The 22,048-nt window shown below is 41.5% G+C and overlaps 1 protein-coding gene across 1 annotated transcript in view; it reads right to left on the bottom strand.

The window, feature by feature from the left end:
* Positions 1–635: 635 nt before the first annotated feature.
* LOC124483375 (heterogeneous nuclear ribonucleoprotein L-like) overlaps positions 636–22,048 on the bottom strand; it is a 72,123-nt gene continuing 50,710 nt past the window's right edge. Inside the window, exons 4-13 of the mRNA XM_047043796.1 lie at positions 21,697–21,782; positions 19,317–19,413; positions 19,114–19,186; positions 7,371–7,442; positions 6,034–6,248; positions 5,092–5,213; positions 3,518–3,719; positions 3,180–3,237; positions 2,919–3,017; positions 636–1,935 (exon numbers count right to left, since the gene is read on the bottom strand). Coding sequence (XP_046899752.1) covers positions 1,880–1,935; positions 2,919–3,017; positions 3,180–3,237; positions 3,518–3,719; positions 5,092–5,213; positions 6,034–6,248; positions 7,371–7,442; positions 19,114–19,186; positions 19,317–19,413; positions 21,697–21,782 — 1,080 coding nt within the window. The 3' untranslated portion in view covers positions 636–1,879. The remainder of the gene's footprint in view (positions 1,936–2,918; positions 3,018–3,179; positions 3,238–3,517; positions 3,720–5,091; positions 5,214–6,033; positions 6,249–7,370; positions 7,443–19,113; positions 19,187–19,316; positions 19,414–21,696; positions 21,783–22,048) is intronic.

The raw sequence follows: 22,048 nt of genomic DNA, 5'->3' as shown, positions 1-22,048 counted from the left end.
CTGCAAAATAAGGTTACCAAGCTAAACCATACCAGACAGTACGGGCCAAAGACTCATGTTGGTTGACAGAGCTAAAGAGTTAAAGAGCAGGCGTATTCTAAGTGGCTGACAAAAAGATGTGGGTCTGTTGCTTGGCCCCCTGTGCTTCACTGAACCGAGCCATGCTGAGGGAGTTCCGTCCTCTAATGACACAGCTGTGTTTACCCCCACAGACTCCTCAACCAGACCCTCAAGACCAGAGAGGCGTGAGTCGGAGGCCTGGGTCCTCAAAGTGACGTTGTGCCAAGTGGTGGAGAGCAGCAGATTTACGCATGGTTGACATGTATATACCCTATTCTTAAAGCCATAAATGGAGAATGTTTTTCAACCAAAAGCACTTAAGATGTCTGCTTTTCACGAATGTGTCTATTCGTTGTGCTATAAACCATAAAACAACTGTGAATTACATACTAATACATCTGTATTAGTATGTAATTAGTATGTATTAGTACTAATACTAATACAGCTGTATATATATTATTTTCTTCAATTTAACAACAGCAAAGAAACATCCTAAACCTTTCATAGAAAGAATGAAGACTGTAGATAGATTAGATAGATGGTCTATTGACTGTCAAATGTTTTAATGACTGAACATGCTCATAGTGGACTTTCAGACGTGGTTTGGTCATGTGCCTAGTACAAACATAGGAACACGGTGGGAACACACAACACACAACCCTCGTAAGAAATGGCTTGTTACGGAGCCCAGTGTGAGACTTAGCACGCACACTCTTGTTTGATAAGAGTTCACTTATGTTGACATGGTGCACTTCTGCTGACAGAGCAAAACTCTGTTGAAAACCTTCTATTTTCCATTCAGTCCTTAACACAGTTCCATACAGGCCTGTGGATCAGACTTAAGCAGCACAGCTCACCGTAGATACATATAGAGATTATGGATGCACCATTCAAGCAACACTAGACTGTTATGTATCTGTAATCTCTATTTGTGTCTACGGTGAGGCCTTAGATGTTCTGCTCGTTCACAGCTCGTGTTTCAACTGCAAATGAGCTTTTGAATTCTGTTTAAGTGCACCTTAAAAAGTCAAGTTGCTATACATATATATGCACAATATACTGTGATCTAAAACACAGGTTTGTCTTTAACAAGCACTGAGTAATCTCTTCTATTGCAGAGTTAGGCACACGCATCTTCATAATGTACCAGTGTTTTCCCGAAGTGATATTTCCACCACTTGAAAATACATTTGGCCTGTTTTGGATCTAGCTGACCGAACTAAACTAAGCAAATGTGGAGGCTGCTTTGTAGATAGTATCACACCACCACCACTGGAGGAAAACTATCCAGAAAAAACACTGGTCGCTCATCACAAGATTCAACTTTGAGAATGCTCTGAAAGTTGCACAACTGGCCATTGACATCATCTTAGGAATGAAAAATGAAATGAAGGTAAATCACTTTGTCTTTTATCAGTGGAGTAAGGCACAAAAAAGATGGAGGTCTTTATTCAGTTCTTGTCAGGTCAGCACAACAAAACAAAAACAACATCAGATCCACTGTAGTGTCCAACGGCGCCGCCTTATGGGGCTTTTTTTGTTCTCTTTTTAGTTTCTCCTCTTGAACACAACCATCAGTTCAACCACTATTCAGAGTAGTCCATGTAAACAAGGTGGGAAAAACCTAAACAAAAAACGATAATCCATTGACATTGTTCAGATGTAGGAACCAAAAAATGATCTTACATCTTTTTTTTTTTTTGCCTTTGCCTTCTTGGATCAATGAAATTCTATCCTGACTTGCTTCCTATCCCCTTTTTTGATTCTCCCGTTCACGTGTTTCTGGCAAACAGCAGGTGGCTGTTTAGGATGTGTGGCCTCAAAGATGTGAAGAGGTGGAGAAGCAGAGCTTGAGGGTGTATGGATTTGAGCCATCTGAGGGTGATCAAGGGTACATGAAAAGGAAAGGGAGCAAAAGAGATGATGAAACCAGTGAGATACAGTGTAAACACCACAGCTTGAACAAATTACATTTCCATGAAACTCAAACAAAAATCCTTTTCCCTCAAGGAATAACCTATGCACTCAAATGAAATGGAAAAATAGCAATAGAAAAAAGCTATGAGTCTATATTTCAATCTAGTCTTATCTTTTTTAATACTGTATTTGAAGACATTTGTTATTTCACACAGCCTACTTAGCCTATACCCAAATAGGAGTGGGCATAAGTAAGGCGTTTGTGCTAATAAAAAATACATATTTTCACCCTGAAAATCACAACTTCTTCTTCTTTTAAGTTGACCTCATGTCTACCACCATGGAGCTTGGTACAAACGTAATGTAGAAGGCATTATTATTTGAGAAAACAAACTCTAAACAAAAAACCCTAATTTCCACCCGTCAGCAAATAAATACACTGAAAACACTGAATAGTTTGTTAGAAATCCTTTTAAAGGCTTTGTCTTTTTGTGCTAAAGAAACACTATCTTTTGAGAAATAGTAGTTTTACAGTAGGGGTATTTTAAAGCAGTGCTGTGTTTCATTCCAATGTTTCTTTCATGGTTATGGCTTTTGTTCACCATCCAAACTTGCTAGGTTAGTCTGCTGACATGAATTCTCTACACTTTACACTTTATTTCAACAATCCATCTAATATCATTACTTATCAACACCACAAACTATTTCTTTCTTTAGCAAAGAACTTAAAAATAACTTTATGCAAAACTAACATTGTGGCATTATTAAAGTGTGAATTTCTGTAGAATGTCCTGCCTTTATAACCTCTTAAGAGACTAAAAGACACAAAAAAACAGACAGAGACAGCAAAATAAGTAAATAAGTAATAATTTTTATAAAATATTTTTTTTAATAAAAATTATTAATAAACAATGTGTTTATTCACAGACAATTCTACTTACTTGGTATTCTGATCTGGTGGTGGTTTAGGACTGTTAGAACTTCCACTGCATGCGTCTTGTTGTCAAATTCTAATAGTCCTGAGATGGTTTTGGAGCTGGCTACAAGGAAAGACCAAATCTGTCACACATTTCTTGAACATAAGGATTTTTTTTCACAACAGGACCTCAAAATATACCAATGACACATTATTACAGGCACAAGCACAATAATACTTTGATTCAATAACATTTGACATAAATAAGATTAAAGTTTGCTCTTACGTTTTGCGTCAAACACTTTGAATTTGATGAATGCTGGTACATCATGTTCTGTACATAACTGGGGGAGGGGGATACATACATTGTTTTATCAGTATTACAGATATATAACAATGGTACAAGATGGCAACATTTATTATAAATGTCAAACAAAAGGGGTAGTGTGGATTTCAGAATTGGGTTTGTAGAACACGCACATGCATACACACCATTCCCCATAATGCCAAATATGTTTGTAGTCAACCCTCAACTTATGAAACTGGTTTGGAAAGCCGCAGAGCCACACCTCAACAGCTGTGGTTCCAAACTCACACACACTCACACACACACAGCTGTCTTACCCTCTGCAGCTGGTCCTGTGTGACGCAGGGTGGGACGTTGTAGAAGTGTAACACGGCAGCAGGGGGCTGGATGATGTTCTTGGATGCCTGGCCGGCACTGCTGAAGCGGTTGTTGCGCGTCATGGCGAAGTCCTTGTAGCTACTGCTGCCATCCTCCAGCTCAAACACCTGGCTAGGGATGACCGCATGCTGCTTGGACACACTGCGGGGGAGAGGGAGGGATGGAGGGAGAGAAGGAAGGAAGGATGTCAGGGTTGTGACCCTTTGTTGGCCACCAGAGGCCCTCGCTTTTTTTATTGGTATTGGTTCTGTTAATTTGTTCTCCTTAGGCCTTGTTTGTTGTCTGTGCTTTTTCAGTGGCACTTGGTTTCTTAGTTCTGTGCATAGTTTTTCTCACATGCCACAGTGTACATTAGAGTTCCTCGGTTATACTTTTGCATTCTACTTTTTGTATATTTTCTACTGCCAGTAAAAGAATGAAAGTCACATATTTTGAGCATCAGAGGGGTCTGCTTTTGGGTCCACACTTGGTTTCCTGACAAAGGAAGGATGGAAGGAAGGAAGGAAGGAAGAAAGGAGGGATTAAAAAGGAAGGAAGGAAGGAGGGAGAGCAAAGGAAGGAAGGAAGGAAGGAAGGAAGCAAGGAAAGGAAGAGAAGGAAGGAAGGAAGGAAGGAAGGAAGGAAGGAAGGAAGGAAGGAAGGAAGGAAGGAAGGAAGGAAGGAAGGAAGGAGAGAAGAAGAACGTAAGGAAGGAAGGGAAAATAACAGGGTGGTGGACATGGATGAATGAGCAGGTTAAGAGTGATAGAAAGGAGATACAAAAAGAGGGAAGGGTGTAGGTATACTTAGGTAGCTTCATATAACAAATTGTCTCACGAGGGAAAGATAGAAAGAGAGAGAAAGAGAGACAGAGAGAGAGGGAGAAAGATGCCCTGTGTAATAGTGAGAGTGTGTGTTCACACTGAGACACTGAGCTAACACCCCTTAGGACAGGAGATTTAAGAAACATCCTTCTGGCTTTTTCATTCACACCAAAACAAGACATGGATTACAGCAGGGCCCTGAAGAAAATGTGTGTATAAAATACTCTTGGACTAAGGTCGGGAGGGGTCATGTGTTATATGTGTGTGCTTTCACATGTTTGTGGGATTGTGGGATTGAATGTGTGTGCAAGTATTTTAATGTATTTTCAAGTCTGCGTATGTGTATGCCTATGCAAGCCTATCACAGCCGTAATGAAATGCTGTTTGAAATCCTTGAGGCAGGGTTTTTTCAGTTGGGGATGTACCCCGACTCAACCAAATGCGCGGCTGAAACCAATGATTTATTCTGATGGATGGAGCTTTCTATTTCCAAAGGACGGCGCACTCGACGAGCCTTTGAAAAGCCCAGTCTGGGGAGGCCAGTGGGATTTTGCGTTATTGTTGTCTCATCTGTATTTCTAGCTTCAAAAGTCCCTCTCTGTGTAGGGAGGAGTGTGCGTATTTGTGTGTATGTTTTTCGTGTGTGTACGTTTGCATGTGTGTGTATGGAGGCATGGGGAGAAGACGTAAAGTTGCACGGCTCCACCCACCAGACGTTCAGCCTCTTGGTAAACACCTTGATGCTGTTGAGGTGTGTGATGGCTCGGTCCACTGCATACTCATCTCCCATCTCCACCAGCGCCGTGCCGGGCACGCTCTTCATGAACTTCACCTGTTGAGAAGCGTAACCCCCAAACCAAGGCATCAGATCAAATCTGTCAAATCTGTCAACACTTGTGCTTAGGGCCTCGTTCACAGTGGCGTCCCCAGAAATCTTTCATAGGGGTAGGCAGGAGGGGGCCACTGAAAATCTTGGGGTGGCACACCAAAATCAAAAGCCATAACTGAATTTCAAAAATTATATTCTGCTGTTGAGAGTTAAGGAATTGCATACGAATATACTTTGGTTTCTTATTTTACAATTAACGGTACAAATTATCTGATATGCATAAACTGATACCGGTACAGTTAACATTTTGAGTAGTAAAAAAATAAATAAAAAGAATCCTGACAAAATGTGACTCTGGAAAAGGGGGGGGGGGGGAGGGGGCAGTGGAGGGGCCAGCGATTGTATCAAGGTGTCCCTTGGTGGTGCCACTGCATCCTCAATCAAAACTTTATAACTATTTGTGTGACGCACTATTTGTGCACTAATTGTACTATTTGTATGTTGCTTTGGATAAAAGTGTCTGCTAAATGAAGAAAATGTCAAATGTAACCCCCATATCCTTATTTAAATAAATATATAAATAAAAACTTCACATCTTTAGTTTTGTTCTCTGACATGTTCAAACAGTTCCAAAAACCGTTCATCCAAAAACAACACAATCAAATTTTGATTTCAATTGGGCGTTTGTAAACAAAGCTTACTGAGACAGATTTTTAAATTCAACGTAATACTCTCAAAGGTTATTTAATTAATTCCTTGCCATCTTTATTCCGCATTTGTGTGGTTGTGTGTGTTTATGAGCGTAAAACACAAACTCACTGACCTTTTCGATGTTCCCATACAAGCAGAAGAGGTTGAAGATGCGCGTGCAGTTCATCTTGGCAGCGTGCAGGCCGCTCACCATGGCGACAGAGCTGGAGGCATGGCTCATGTAAGACGAGGTCTGGGGCAGCGGGTAGGCCACCACTTCGGGCATGTCGTGGGAGCTCCTCTTGTACCTGTTGTTGCTTGGCAAGGGCAGTAGGGGGCAGTGTGATCCTGGGTCAAGACGAGGAGAGCGAGGCAGAGTGTGAGCTAGGGACTTATATACATACATATATGTAAAGAGAGAAAAACACATGAGAAAGATAGACAGAGTCAAGGAAACAGAGAGAAGAGACAGGGAGAGAGGGACAGGAGACAGAAAGAGAAAAACAGAGACAGAGAAAGACAGGGACACAGAGAAAGAGAGAGACAGGGAGACAGAGAAAGATGGAGAGACAGGGAGAGAAAGGCAGGGAGACAGCAAGAGAGCGAGGAAAGACTGTAAGACTGAGGGAGACAGCAGAAGAAATAGTGGGGGAAGATCTGACAAAGCAGGGATGTGATGAGAGGGCGGGCGTGAAAAGGTGGAGGAGACTGAATAGTGAGACACAGAAAGGCAAGTCAAGAGATTGTGGAAGAGAGAAATGGAAGAAGAGGGAGAGGCAAACACAGGTAGGATGCAGATGACAATGCCAACCAACTCAAATAAACCCACAGAAAAAGAGAAACACATTTCCACATCTGTAGGTCAATGTCAAATCACAGGGCTGTTTTCTCTTTCAGTTCTTTATTTTGCTATCGCACAACTCTTAACTTGCAGGTTTTGCAAATTTTAACAAGACCAGGCGGTGAGCATTACATTGTGCCTTCTCCTCCCCTCGCTACTATCTAATCCACTCTATTTATTCCCCACTGTCTCCCTCCAGACTTTAACCCTCCCCCTCTCTTTGTCTCTCCTTCTGTTTTATCCTCTGTCCAACCTCTTCCTCCAGATGCAAGTGTCTCTGTGTGATGGAGTTTAATTACAGCGCTACCCCACCGCCCAGCTGCAAAACGGCATGCATGGTCCGGGGGGTGGGGGGGGGGGGGAGATGATGCGTGTGTGTGAGAGAAATGGTGACAAGGGCAGGCGACCGAGAAGAACGGTCAGAGAAACTGAGACAGAGTGAGAAAACAGGGTAGAGAAATACGGTGAGATAGACAGAGGGAGCGATAGAAGCGGACAGAGATGAGAGAAAGACAGAGGGCAAGGTAGAAAGATAGAGAAAAATCTACAACAACAAAAAGAGGAGGAGGTGGGTAGGATAGGATGGGAGGGGGCGGGGGGACATAAAAAATAGGAAAAGAGACACTGACCATAGCCGTTGTCATTGTAGGAGGAAGGGTGTTCCCCTAGTATGGCCTGTCGCTGCCTGCCTTTTCCTCGCTCTGCAACACAAAGTACCCAGCACAGCACCATCAGGCAAATGAGAGCTGACTGCTGCTGGTGCCATTGGCACAACTACCTCCATCCATCCATAAACACAGACACACACACACACACAACGGCTGCACAAGGCCTTTTATTAGCACACAATAGGTTATGTCAGAAAATCTAACACACACACATATGCACACATACAAGAATCATAAAACAAACAACAGACACACGACCCCATTCCAAACTTTATTTTCAAGCTATTGGTGACACTAATGACATTCAGTTCAAGACTGAATGTCATTTGTGCCACACAAATCACTACAAAAACACAAATGACTCCCTCAGTTGAGTGATTTAGGAGCAAACAGCAAAGGTTTCAAGAAGGCTATGTGAGGCTGTTAAAATGTCACTGTTGCAGTTCAATGGCCAGGGGAAGAAAACTTGACCCAGACGAGGGGGGGTGGGGGGTGAGGGTGATTGGAAAAAAGGTATATTAAGCACTCCTTTCAATGTACAGTAATCCACTAAGGGTGACCGAAAAAAATAAAAATGAAAAAAAATACATGCTATCTAACTATGATGTAGTCATCCAGAGTGAAGTGATTGCTTTTATGTCAGGCTCCCCAATGTTGCTCTATAGGCTATGGTTTCAGAAATGTGGAGGTCCCGTTTTGTACACAGTAAAATCTCTTACCACATTGGCATTGCTTATTCATCAAATAAACATAATCTAAAGTGAAGGAGCTTATCAATATTTTTAAAAGGGGTGGGTGGTGTTGGAGGTGGATTGAAGCACAGTAGGCTATTCATAGTGTTCCATTTTGCTGCTTTTCTATCATATTCATAACTGCAGTAAGATACAAAAGGAAGATTCCGCTGTTAGCTCATTCAATTGGTCTTGAAATAGGGACTTTAGATATGGAACAAGCCTCCTTGTGAATTGTGTGTGTGTGTGTGTGTGTATAATGTGTCCATGCATGCGTCTGTGTGTGTGTGGCATTAAGCCCGCGAGCACAACGCCTCAAACCGTCGGCTCTACATCATTTCGAAGTTGTCTGACGGAAAGGAACAATGCAGAGAACAAGTGCACCGGCAGGCCGACACGAACTGAAGATACACCGCTGAGTTAAAAGAACAGACTCTTCCTCTTTTCACTGGCTACGACAGCCCACGGGGGAGGGAGCTCATGCAGAGACATGCTAATTGCTACAAAACGAGCAGCTAGGCAGGCTGGAACTGTGGGCCTTGGTGGGTTGCCGTATTTGTACAAAAAATTATGTATTGGTGGAGGGAGGAGAAGGGAAGGGATTAAACGCATGAACCTTGAAGCTCGAACAGAGCCGGTGCTGTGCCAAAATCTCACTCCCCTCCAGAATTCTACTCCTCCTACGCGTGAACGCGCGCACTGCCTTCCTAGTTTATTGCTGTGTAGACGTAATGTTGAGCTGCACTTGAGAAACGATGTTGATGTGCTATACTGTCCTATTATCGGAATCATGGGCGGCGATAGGGAAGGGCTAGCAGGTGCTTCAGCACCCCCAAGAAAGACCAAAGCACCCCGATAGCTACACTATTTTACAAATGTATAGGGGAGAGTGGGGTAAGTTGTGCCAGCGGGGAAGTTGTGCCACCCCCTGTTTCTAGGGAACCATAGATGAAATTGGTCATGGGACCACACATTTTGGAAGAGTCAGTCATTTTACTCATCCTGTAAAGAAGAGAGCCTCATTGCATGAGAGGTGAACACTTAAGTAAGTAAAAAAAACTGGTTTTTGCCTTCCAAAGTAAAATTTCTATGATCAAGGTTTTTTGATTGTTGTGTCTGAACAGTTATCGACAAGTTTGAAAACATTTCACCAGGGCCAGCCCAAGGCATAAGCGAACTAAGCGGCTGCTTAGGGCCCCAAAGAGCACATTAAATTACAGTTTAATGTACCGTGTTTCTTCGATTAAACCCTGCTCTATTAAACGCTGCACCAAAAATGAACATTGTGTAATAAACGCCGCCCCAGAAATACGGTAGGAGCAGCATTTCCTGAAATACCTAGTAGCAGCATGTCATTTTAATAAACATTCTGTTGTGTTGCACTCGGGGTACACTGATAGCTATGCGTTTCAAATATCTAAACGTACCTACCTTACTTAGCAAATGACTCTAGCTAGAAGGGAATAGACATTAGAAGGGAAGCTTACGAAAAAAAAGCCAGAAAACGAATAGCAGTCTAGCCTATTGCTAACGCCTGTCTAGATCTATTGAAAGAACTGGAGAGAAGCAGGTGCTCTTGCGTTTGCAAGCTAAACTAGTTCACATGGCTACAGTAGGTAGTGTAGGTGTTTTCGCTATCTAGCTGTTCTTGCATTCCTTGCAAATCAGCGTTAACAAAAAGCAGATGATATAGAGCTATCTAGTCTAACTAACATTGACATTTGATTGTTGCTTAATCGGTGATTTAGAAGACCGTACTGTTACCATCTTTACAAAACATTTATGTAGCAAACTAACACGTTAGCATGCTAGCGCAGACAGCCTAGAATACCATATTTCTTAGATTAAACGTCGACCTCAAATAAACGCCGCCCCTAGAATAAACGGTGCACCAAAAAAACAATGTGTAATACATCAAAGTTTAATGGAATAAATACGGTAATTAAGAACAAATAATAATAATTGGTGAAGCCGAGGGGCCCCCAAATCAATTCTGCTTAAGGCCCCATAAAGTCTTGGGCCGGCCCTGCATTTCACACATGTTTTAGTGCTTTGGTAACCTACACAATGAGTCTATAGCTAGCATGATTTTTGCTCAAAACTGCTGGATGATGCATTTTCTCCAAAAACGAGGGATTGGGGTAAATTGTGCCAGATCTGTGAAGAGAATTGCAGTCAATTTGGTCTTCATTTGAATTTCATTTTGTTCTGAACATGTGTTAATGTAAATTACCTTTAAATAGAATTGCCATTTTTTTCTTCATTTGAACTAAACTTTGTTCTCATGTTTTCATGAAGCCCTAGGCCTTGTTTAAGTAAATTGACCTTTGATGTCAGACATCCCAAGTCTCCCGGAAGTTCGGGGAGTCTCCTGCATTTCAATACAATCTCACGGAATTCGGGCATTTTGTATTTAGAGCGAGCGAGAGACTGTCCAATGGTCATTTCTGGTCGAGACAGGTGCATATCGCACGTCCTGATTGAGTACCGGGAGGGGGGGGGGGGGCTGTTCTGGTTGAGGGGGGAGATTTTGGTTGAGGGGGTGGGGGGGTGGGGGAGAAGCCTGCAAGTCGGGATGTCTGTGATGTGCTCATGTGGCGCAATTGGCTTGTAGAAAATCGGCCTTAGATGTTGTAAAATAACTTCAAATAAACTTTACATTTGTTATTTTGTATTGAATTTGTCTAGCTTTTATATAGCATCACAGTTGATGCTATATAAAAGAAAATATAGAGATGAGATGAAAATATACAGTTTTACTTCTATAATCAACGGCACAATTTACTCCAATGTATTTTCTCTAAAGGCACAATTTACCCCACACCGCTGGCACGTTGTGCCCAAAGACTACTTTTTTTCAGAAAGCTATATTTCTTAAATACTATATTTCAGATCCAAAGTGATTGTTCCCAGGGATGCACCACATCCTGAAATATATGTACATATTTCAGTTGGAAGCATTACTGTCATGGCCTCGCTTTAGTCACTTCAAAACATTTAAGTCACTCTCCCCTATAAAGAAGGCCACAGATAGAGGTCCGTCCTACCAGAATTCAACATGTATTTCCCTCTCAGTAAACTACTTGCCACACAACTGTTTTGTGTTTACAATCATATCCATTTTATAGATCCTGATTCCCACAGCCTAGTTAGTATCTTCCCACTTGCAATGTACAGTGCTTGGTTCTAGTACCTGATAAGCCCAGCCTGGACTTCTGAGGCTAATGAAAAACATCTAATAATTTATGACATTTTGATTGGTTCCATCAAATTTATTTTAAACAAAAAACTATAATTATATATTTAACAAAAGGTAGAAATAAAAGAAAGAAATTGTGATAATTTAAATAAGAGTTAAGAACAACAATAAGAACAAGTTTGAGGCTCGATCATGAAAACAGGTCAGGGCTGTCTACGGCAGGCAGCAGAGACATATTCCTCCCAGTTGTATTTGAGCACAACACTGATGGAACCATCTGAGGCAGCTGTCCCAGCCAACCTGAGATTTTGGATAAACATTAAGACAAATTTGTGGAATGATAATGAATGAACAAACATTAGGAATGGCAAAAACTGTCACAAGCTATTACCCAGTTAGAGTCGCCATGCAGATTGTCCACATCCCCAAATAGTTGGGGTGTGTCAGATCTTATAGTCCCAAGATAGGAGGGGGGGGGGGGGGGAATTTCAGCAGGATTTTTGCCAAAATCCTACTCCCCTTTTAACTTTTACATTTTTGTAACTAGTATCAAAAGCTTTTTATGGCACACTTTACAGGACATGAGGAGCAACCAAAAATGTTTTGCATGTGTGTCAAATCTTATAGTCCCATGATATGAGGCGGGGAGGATTTCGGCAGGTATGAAAAACAGTGTTGCCAAAATCCTATTCCCCTTCTAACTTTTACATTTTTGCAACTATTATCAAAAGCTTTTTATGGCACACTTTACAGGGCATGAGGAGCCACCACAAATAACAATGAGAACCCCCAAGTTGATTTCTAAAATCAGCAAGACATTGAAGGAGATGGACGACATCAATTTAATTCTCTATGTTGAAAAGCACAGGGAGTTGTATGACCCCCAGCAAAAAAAAATCAAGGACAACGTAGAAAAGTATCAATGCTGGGATATAGCCAATGCCATGTTTATGTACCATGTCAGTGAAAAAGGAAAGCTCTGAGTAGCTGAAAGGCTTGGTGACCGGCACGGAGGAATGCGCGTCTGGTGTGAACAGCTTTTGCTCAGTCATAGCCGATCGCAGCCGATTGCGGCACGTCCAGGTGCTTCGCAGCCAGTGTCCCAGCCCTAAAGGCAGATTTAGGGTTGTCCGTTTTCCAAAACACGGACACATGGGAACGCCCTCGTCTACATGGAACGCCCTCTCCGAGCTCGCCCCGGAGAGCTTGACGTGCACCTTGTGATTTTCTAAAGGCCGAAATATGCTTCTGCGTCTCCGTTTACGGATAGGCGGGCGCACGGATACGCACGGATAGACTGCGTTTATGGTTCTCCGTAGGCTGTGGGTGCTGAAAACAATTCACCGCCAGAAGAGTAGGTGGCGCAATGGTTTTTTGTTTAGACGTCGTTGAGTGGTTATCTACCTAGGTTACCGAAAAGTCGGAGCAAATTTACAAATTAGCCATTTCATCAATAAAATACACACATTTTCAGCAACCACACTGCCCATTTCTCGTCACATTTTAATTCAGATGCTGATTTACATGTACCGTTTAGCTGAAATATGAATTGTAAAAACTTTACAAGCAATGGCGGTCAAAGGATTCTGTTCGTCCTGCAACTCGGCAACCCCGCCCCTGACGCAAGCAGTACTTAATACTCACCAATCATAGCCAAGGGGGTCTCCGTAGCTCTCCGTAGCTACGACGGATAGTTAGAAAATTCAGGAGGTGCACATCAAGCTCTCCGAGGCTCTCCGAGGGCTGACGGAGAGCTCGTAGAGGGCGTTCCACGGAGACGAGGGCGTTCCCATGTGTCCGTAAAAAAAAAACGCAGAAGCATATATCGGCCTTAACTATCCGTCCTAATTTTTGATAGTTATGGACACCCCCTGGCTGTGATTGGTCAGTATTAAGAACCGTTTGCGTCAGGGTTGCCGTGATAAACAGAACGAACAGAATCCTTTGACCGCCATTGCTGTAAGTTTTTACAATTCCTATTTCAGCTAAACAGTACATGTAAATCAGCATCTGAATTAAAATGTGACGAGAAATGGGCAGTGTAGTTGCTGAAAATGTGCGTATTTTATTGATGAAACGGCTAATTTGTAAATTTGCTCCGACTTCTCGGTAAATAAACACTCAACGACGATTCCACACAAGACGGTTTCTCTAATGTCGTCTTTGACAAAAAAACATTGTGCCACCTACTATTCTGGCGGTGAATTGTTTTCGGCACCCACAGCCTGCGGAGAACCTTAAACCAGGGATTTTCAAAGTGTGTGGCGCATAAGAGTTTTAGGGGAGGCGCGCCAAAGAGTTTCAGGAGAGGCGGCAAATATATATATTTTAATTATTGAAAAAAAAAATTGCTTTCTGGAAAATAGTAATTTGGTAGATGTATGGAATATACATATATAAATAGTCATTTAATCACTCTCTCAGTCCGGACAGCATGTGAAGTATACTTGACACAAAATATCTTTAGCTAGCAGTGACAGCAACTTTTCAGATGGAAAATGTCTGAACCCAGCAGAAAGCGCAGAAAATATGACTAGGTATATATAAAGTTGGGACTTTCTTGGATAAGGCCATCCGATGTTCAAAAGCCACAATGTGTGGTCTTCAAAGAGGCTAACCCTTACTGAGGCATCATATCTCGTTGCCTATTGCAAAGGTGTAGGCCTATTGCAAAGGCGGGTAAGCCCCACAGCATCGGCGAAACGGGCAGCGCTAGGGAGGGGCTAGCAGGTGCTTCAGCACCCCGATAGCACCCCCCAAAATATTGCTCGTTTATTAATAGTTTTCCAGGCCAGCGGGAGAATCGGGAGAATTCAGTGGGCCGCTCTGCCCGCTTATAAAATCGCCTGCTTTCTCTTTGTTTTTTTCACACACCAAATGAAAGGATATGTGTTAAATTTGTTAAGGTACTGTGTGACTGATAAGTAAGCTAATGGACTACACTAGTTTTAATCTAAATAAGCACATTATCACACCGTGCATTAAAAAGTGCCGTTTTCAGTTGTCGCGCTTGCTCTCTTTCTCAAACACAAGTGCCTGTAACCTACCAAGTGTTTGCCATGGAGACAATAAACCATCATTTATTGTTGTGGAGGGAGTTAGCTAGATTAAGCTGATAAGAGAAGAAAAAAATAGAAGGGAAAAAGATACGAGGAGGAAGATCTGTCACTTCATAAATCTAGGTTCCTGCAAGGCTGGGAAAAATATTATTTCTCAAAAGCCCTGAATCTTTCAGGTAAACATTTGGGTGTTATTTCCAGAAAATATAAGAATATGAGTCCAACTAAATGTTCATATTAGGCTAGGCTACATAAAGCAAAAAAACCTATTTAGCACTGAAATTAGTTCAGATTTCACCTCACATCAAAACCTTGACTAGGTCTTAGATTCGGGTGCGCCCTTCTCATCGCCTCTGAAGTCCGCTGGTTGTCCCGGGGCAAGGTCCTCACCCGCCTGTGTGACTTGCGTGAGGAAGTCCTCCTGTTTCTCGCCTAAATCAACTCTCCGTTGGTGAAACACATGGAGGACATGAACTGGGTGGCAAGGTTAGCCTATTTTTCTGATATATTTGAAAAGATAAATGTGCTCAACACTTCTCTGCAGGGAAAGGAGTGCCATGTATTTTTGGTACATGATAAAGTTGAGCGTTTTTTTTTGGAACACCATCGTTACTTTCTTGAGCAATTAAATATATCTCTTGTTCTGGCTGTTTTGTGACCCCAACCCAGGGGACAGTTGCAACACAAGTCAGGGACAGTTGCAACATGTTTAAAATACCTTAAATTTCACTAATTAACTTTAGCTTTTTGTCTTATTTACTTTAATATTAAAGTATTATTTATACAATACAATTATTGTATTTTATTTAGTAATATTGATCAAATAACAGTTATTGAGTTTTGTTTGTTTATGTGTAGAACATAGGCCTACATAGATTCAGTGTGCAGGTGTTACAGATGCTATTCAATCTCTCCAAATTTCAGTGTCAGACGGGAAGAATTGAACAATTTGCATCTGATGCTCGTTTCAAAATATTGACTTGTTCATGTTGAAAGATACTGTTGTGTGGTCTTTTTTGATATGGATGCTTAGATCAGCCATGACAGAACATCATACGAGTGCTAGCTAGACACACTGACCTTGACACATGCTAACCATTTCACTTAGAAGTCAACAAAACAATAATTCAAACTAAGTAAGTTTTGATTAATTCATACAAAAGGTCAGGACAGTATGACAAAAATACAGCTCATGAAAAAATGTACTTTCATACCTCCAAAACATGTTTTGTTCAATGAATGCGGCAGCAGATGTTGAATATGTGTCTTCTTGGTGGGGGGAGGGGTCTAACTGTGTTTTTACATTTACATTTATGCATTTAGCAGACGCTTTTATCCAAAGCGACTTCCAAGAGAGAGCTTTACAAAAGAGCATAGGTCACTGATCATAACAACGAGGTAGTCCCAAACATTGCAAGCAGCCAAAACATGAAGCATACATTGTGAAAAAACTAAACAAGTGCCAAAGGGAAGACCCATAAGACTATGCAGTTAAACAAGTTACAAATTAAACCAACATGAACCACAAAAAGTGCAGGACTGTACCTGTAGAAGAACAATCAACAGTAAAATATTTCACAGCGAGTACAAGACTGTGCATGTGCAGTATGAGTGTCATCACTCTAGCTCTGTTTCTAATTGGAGGAATAAGACTTGTTGCAACTGTCCCTTGTTGCAACTGTCCCCAGTCTCCCCTACTTCACAGCAGCTCGTATCACAAACTTCATATTTGATTGTTTGCTACTGGGAATTTATTAAAAACTGTCAATTTATGATGAAAGCAAAGAGAAGTGATACTAATACTAGTTAGATAATGTGTGGTTGTAGCTAGGACTGAAACGTGGCAAGCAAATAATGAATCTAAATTTGATAGCTGAACAGCTAAAGTAGTCTCTGCCAAGATACAGCATACCTTTCACCACAATTAATATTTTCCTTACTTGACAATGTTTCAAATTAGTTAGCCAACTAATCGGTTTAATAAGGGGCTAGCAGCTGACTATCCATCTAGCTAACCCTATTTAACTTGTGTTTGCTAATTGTGGAGGACGGCAACTTTTAGGTAACCAGTACACGTAGGGCCACAGCAGGGGTAGGCAACCCTGACCCTCAGGTGCCACTGTCCTGCATGTTTTAGATGTTTTTTTGAATGAGCCATTTTCCCCTAAATAAATGTCAAGCTTATTTACGTTTTTGGGGGCATATTTTCATTCAGCAGATGGTACTGTTTGAATCGCGATTCCATCTCACATACTGCCGATGATAACGTTGTTAGAATAAGCTTGTTTCAAAGGGGGTTCTTTATCAATGAATTAAGGCAATGAGTAGGCTAAATGCTTGAAAAAATCACTAGAAGGGAAAAACTTAAGGGACTGCTTTAGCCTATCACCATTCCCTCTTGCAGGGGAATGAGAAGACAACTGTTTCATTCTACACTTCTACACAGTGTTGGGCAGAGTTCTTTAATGTAGGCCCACAAATGGTATGCCTACTGATGTGATAATTTTCCAGAAGCACACAAGTCATTAAGACTAAACAAGACTAAACAGGAATACAAGCCATATCTGTCTGTCTGTTCATCCATCCATCAAACGCTCCCGTATGTTGTTTTTTGTATTTTCTGTGTGTAAAGCACTGCACTACTCTTCATATTCTTTATTTTGTACTTCCATTCTGTACCTCCTGGCTGGGCTAATCACAAGGCTCCAAGTTAAGAATACTTAACAAATTATTTTGAAGAACAGTGGATACATAAGTATGAGTAACCATCCATATTTGAGCAACCATTTTAACTTTCCTAGAATGCAAGCTTAGTGGACCCTCAAACTAATGTGGCTCTACTGTAGATTGAGAGGCCTGGGTAGTGGTGTGTTCTTGTTTCACACCGGCACACACCCACAAGTTGGATCAACACTCAGTAGTGTTGTATCAACACTTAGTATTTTTTTTTGCATTTGGCGTGCTACATTGGTCTTCCTCAACAACTGTCAATAAAAGAAAAACACGTACAACGGTCAAGCCACTTTGCCGATCTTCCACCTGGACTTGAGCAATCCTTAATGCTGTCAAAGTCAAACAGACCTTCATATCCAGTGCGAGGTGGAAGGCAATCGATTGGAAAGCAGTCCTGGCATGCGGGTGATAAGACTCTGTTTACCCTCCGTTTGTGGGGGGAGAGAATGGGAATTTGGGCTGCCTTGTCAATCACACAGTTTGAGCACTGTTTAATCAAGGTGAAGCCTCATGCGGTTTTATGCTCGGTTAAGACCCCCACACTACCCATTCATATGAATATTATTATAGCCAGAGAGTTGATTTATTTATTTCTGTGATTAAAGCGCCTCAGACCACTTTGAAAAGCTCCTGTTGTCCATTCAAAATGGTCGAAATGCAAACCATTTGCAAAACCGTTGCAATGCAGCCATCTGGAGGAAAATTGGTTTTGGATATTGGGTCTTTCAACATAGTCTTTTCACAGCACTTAAAAGGTAGCCTTGAAATCAGGAGATCAAAAGGACCAATTGTAAGGATGCGATTGGATTGCATGTTCGTTCATTGGTGCACTCAGAGGGACTTCCTTAGACATGTCTAAAAGAATTCATGTTTTTTTAACAGTTTGTCTGACTGAATAAAATACAAATATATGACCTTTATTCAACCAGGTAAAATCAATTGAGAACCAATTCTCATTTACAATGATGACCTGTCAAAATATATATAATAGTTTTCATATGACAGTGCTGTATGTCGAGTATAGTATTGCGGTTGAATGACCGGGAGAACTGAGTGCTGCAAAAACAAAGTTACTAACATCAAAATCAGCTTTCACATGGACAAAGTATTTTAAATGAAGACTAAAATGCTAAGGCATTGTCTGAAGAGGAAGGTTAAGGTCAGGTTGAATTTGTTAATCGAGAGCCCTTCAAAGAGACAATTGTCCTTCACACTGTTGCTGGTGAAGTTCCCTCAATATATAGTGAATGACAGAGAATATAAAGAGAATGTACAGAGACCATTGTCGAATTACAGTGTTGTCAAGCACAGGAAGTGGTAAACTAAATAGAAGGTCATGTGTGAGTATGAATAGAAACCACAAAATACACTGTCTATATATTTATATCCACTCTCCTCCAATTTATTTAATATAAGTTGATGACACCCCAAGTGTTTATTTGTAACGTTTCATTTAAAAGAGTAAAAAAAAATTGAAAGGTAGATGTGAATTGAACTCAACAGACGGTCTGCTAAATTGTGATTCATTGCAGCTCTTTAAGCAACGTGTAAAACCATGGTGGCGTAACTTATTTCTTGTCACAGCCCATTTCAACTGATTATGCCTCTAGAAGTGTGAAGGTTGGAGGGGTTTAGGAATGGTTTTGACTGCGATTCAACAACCAAACCAGGGTATGAGGGGGTCGGCTGGGTTTTTCTTTCCATCCTAGTTCCTCACAATAGATACACTAAGACAAACTTAGGGTAGGATTTGATCAAACCTGTCATGCAATCTTGACCCCTGGGCTAAATAGCACATTATGTAGAAATTCACACTACAATGTACTCATGTTGAGATGAATTTCTGAAAATGAGCATATATGGCTGTATCAACACACTATTTGACACTATTTTTATGACACTCCCTGAGAGGGTTATCTCATTTAGAATTTTTATGGAATCCTTGCATTCTGACACTCTGGTAAGAGAGGGAGAAGTCCTACCTCGTCTGACAAGAAAGGGTTTGGTGTAGTCCCAGCTATCGTTGTCGTTACGTATGACGTTGAGTCGCGTGGGCTGGGTGGGGAGGAGAGAGAGCACAGCAACAGTGCATGTGTGTTAGGGACCTGGTGGAGTGTGTGTGTATGTGTGCACTTCTTGTGTATGTGTGTATGAGCAGCATGTGTGTATGGGTGTGTATGTTTACCCGAGCGTATTCAATCTTGAGGGTGCAGCAGCCGGCGTATATGTCGGCTCCATTGAGAGCAGCTTTGGCCTTTTGGGCATTTTGAACCGTTTCAAACGTTGCGACACCATTAAGGAAGAGCAAGTGGTAGATTCTCAATGGAATTCAAATACAGTGAACAAAGTAGGGCAAGCATGTAATCACAATGACAAAGTAAATATGAAGGGAGAAATAGGACAGCGCAGGGCACCACAAAGGCACACAACTATAACCTGTTCACAGTGACTGAGCTGATTAGCTTGTGGCTACTCAAAATAATCGCAGGGAGATTAAAACGCTATGCATATGAGGTAATACAATACAACTATGACATCTGTGAAGGATAAGAATTACAAAATTGCAGCACTAGACTAAATTAAGTAATAGTCTAACGAATACTACTTAAAGTGCCCTATTCATTTCATGGTAGGGAGCTGGAATACAACCCAAATTCCAGAAAGGTTGGGACGTGTAAAATAAAATAAAAAACATAACACAATGATTTACAAATGTCATAAAGCCATGATGTTATTCACAATAGAACACATAAAACATGTCAAATGTAAAAAATGATGAAATGTAAAATTTTAAGGAAAAAATACGTTTTTGAATTTGATGGCAACAACACGTCTCAAAAAAGTTGGGACAAGGCCATGTTCAGTGTTGGGGTAATTACTCCAAACAATAATGGATTACACATTACTTTAAAAAAAGTAACTAGTAATGCTTTACTTTACTAGATTACTACCTGCTGAAAGTAACTAGTTACACTACTAGTTACATTACTTTTAGATTACTCCATAACATCACCTGAGATGCACTTGAGATCCACTAAATGGTTTTAACTAGTGAAAGGTCTGGACTGCAGGCAGGCCAGTTCAGCGCCTGGACTCTTCTATGACAAAGTCGTGCAATTGTAAAAGATGCAGGATGTGGTTTAACATTGTCTTCCGAAAATATGCAAGGCCTTCCCTGAAAAAGATGGTGCCTGGATGCAATGTAGCAATGCAAATGCAATGTTGCTCTAAAACCTGTGTACACCTTTCAGCATTGATGTTGCCTTTCCAGATGTGCAAGCTGACCACTAGGCACTAATGCACCCCCATACCCTCAGAAAAGCATGCATGCAGCACGGTCTCCATTGGTAACCTAGATTGCCATGGTGAACACATCCAAAGGGCACGAACTATGGGATTCATTCATCATTTATTTTGTTTACCCCCCCTTCCTCGCATCTTATTGGCAGATTCTGGCACTTGGGGGTTGAAATTGTCCCATTAGTGAGATGAACAGTGTGTGTTTGGAGGTGTACAACCATAGTGTTGTTAATTAACTGCCTCGGGGCTGAAGTGAAACATCTAAAAAGATCCTGTCAATAAAGACCGCTCTAATACTCTTTGCTAAACGTCTATAAAACATGAAAATGATCCATCGTCGAACATTATTTTAATGTCGGAAGACTGTGGAACGCAAAGACTTTACAAGATATTACACACTATATGGTGCGCTCACTATCTCACACTATATGGTATGCTCACTAACTTGCCGTGTCTGAACTAGAACATTAGTTGCTATAGCTAATCTGATCAAATGCATATTTTTTACTCAAGTACACCCCAACATTACAGTACTATTAAGAGTCACATATACACTTCTCACAATGAGTCAGACACAGGGTGAACTGTTTAGCTGTTCAAACACACAACCGAGAATTGTCATAGGGGTTAGTGTGTACTAAATCATCTGTAAGTGTGACACAGTGTTCAGATTCAGGTACCGTAAAGGACTGAGCACCTCCTCCAGGGGCCAGGAGATATGAGCTAGTGTTTTTACCCCTTGAAGAGCGTCCTCCGAATCATCAGCCCATTTTGTCAGTGTCATGTGCCCCCCACCCCCCGAAAGTGTGTGTGTTGCTGAGGCACATCCATATTTGATGAGGGAGTTCTGAGATGAGAGGGCCGGAGTATGTTGTTACTCCTGATCCAGCTCTCTCGAGGGCCGGGCCGAGTGGGAGTGAGGAACTCTAACCCATCTCCTCTCAACAGCCTTGTACTGCCTGAGAGAATGTGTTAGTGTGAGTATGTGTGTGTGTGCGTGTGGACTGACACCCTGCCCCTCAAACTCACCGGTGACAAATACCACATGCTGACATATTTAGGATGTACTCAGACATACAAGAATATACACAAAGACATCTGCTCATTCACACACACACTTTCATACAAAGACGAGCAGACTAACTCAAAGAAGCACAGACACTTAAAATTCTGTGCCTGTACACCTTTGAATCACACACAAACACCCCCACAAACACCCACTTCCCCTCCCTGATGCAACCCAGCTTGACTCCAGTAAAGGATATTCCACCATGGCCTGGATTCCGTTGCGTTTGAAAATGACGATGCGTAGCACGTTGCCTATGGGATTGCAGACTGTGTACAGAACGTCCTGGAAGACACACACAAACATGCACACAAAGTGAGTGACAGCTGTACAAGCACAATGAAAAGTATGCCATGCTTAAAGGACAACAACAACATCAGAAAAGATTTTGTCGGCGAAAACAAGCATGACGGAATGACAAGTTGCACAAAAAACTTAAAAGTGATTTATTTATTTTTTACAGCAAGAGGGCTCGCTCCAATTGAAATATGCTTAAAAACCCATTGTTCTGTGAACATTGCTCATTTGAGGAAAGGTTGCTTCACATTCAT

The sequence above is a fragment of the Hypomesus transpacificus genome, chromosome 21, assembly GCF_021917145.1.
Source record: "Hypomesus transpacificus isolate Combined female chromosome 21, fHypTra1, whole genome shotgun sequence".
NCBI classification, from domain to species: domain Eukaryota; kingdom Metazoa; phylum Chordata; class Actinopteri; order Osmeriformes; family Osmeridae; genus Hypomesus; species Hypomesus transpacificus.
Note: the sequence above shows the minus strand (reverse complement) of the source record. Positions and strands in the feature narration are given on the sequence as shown.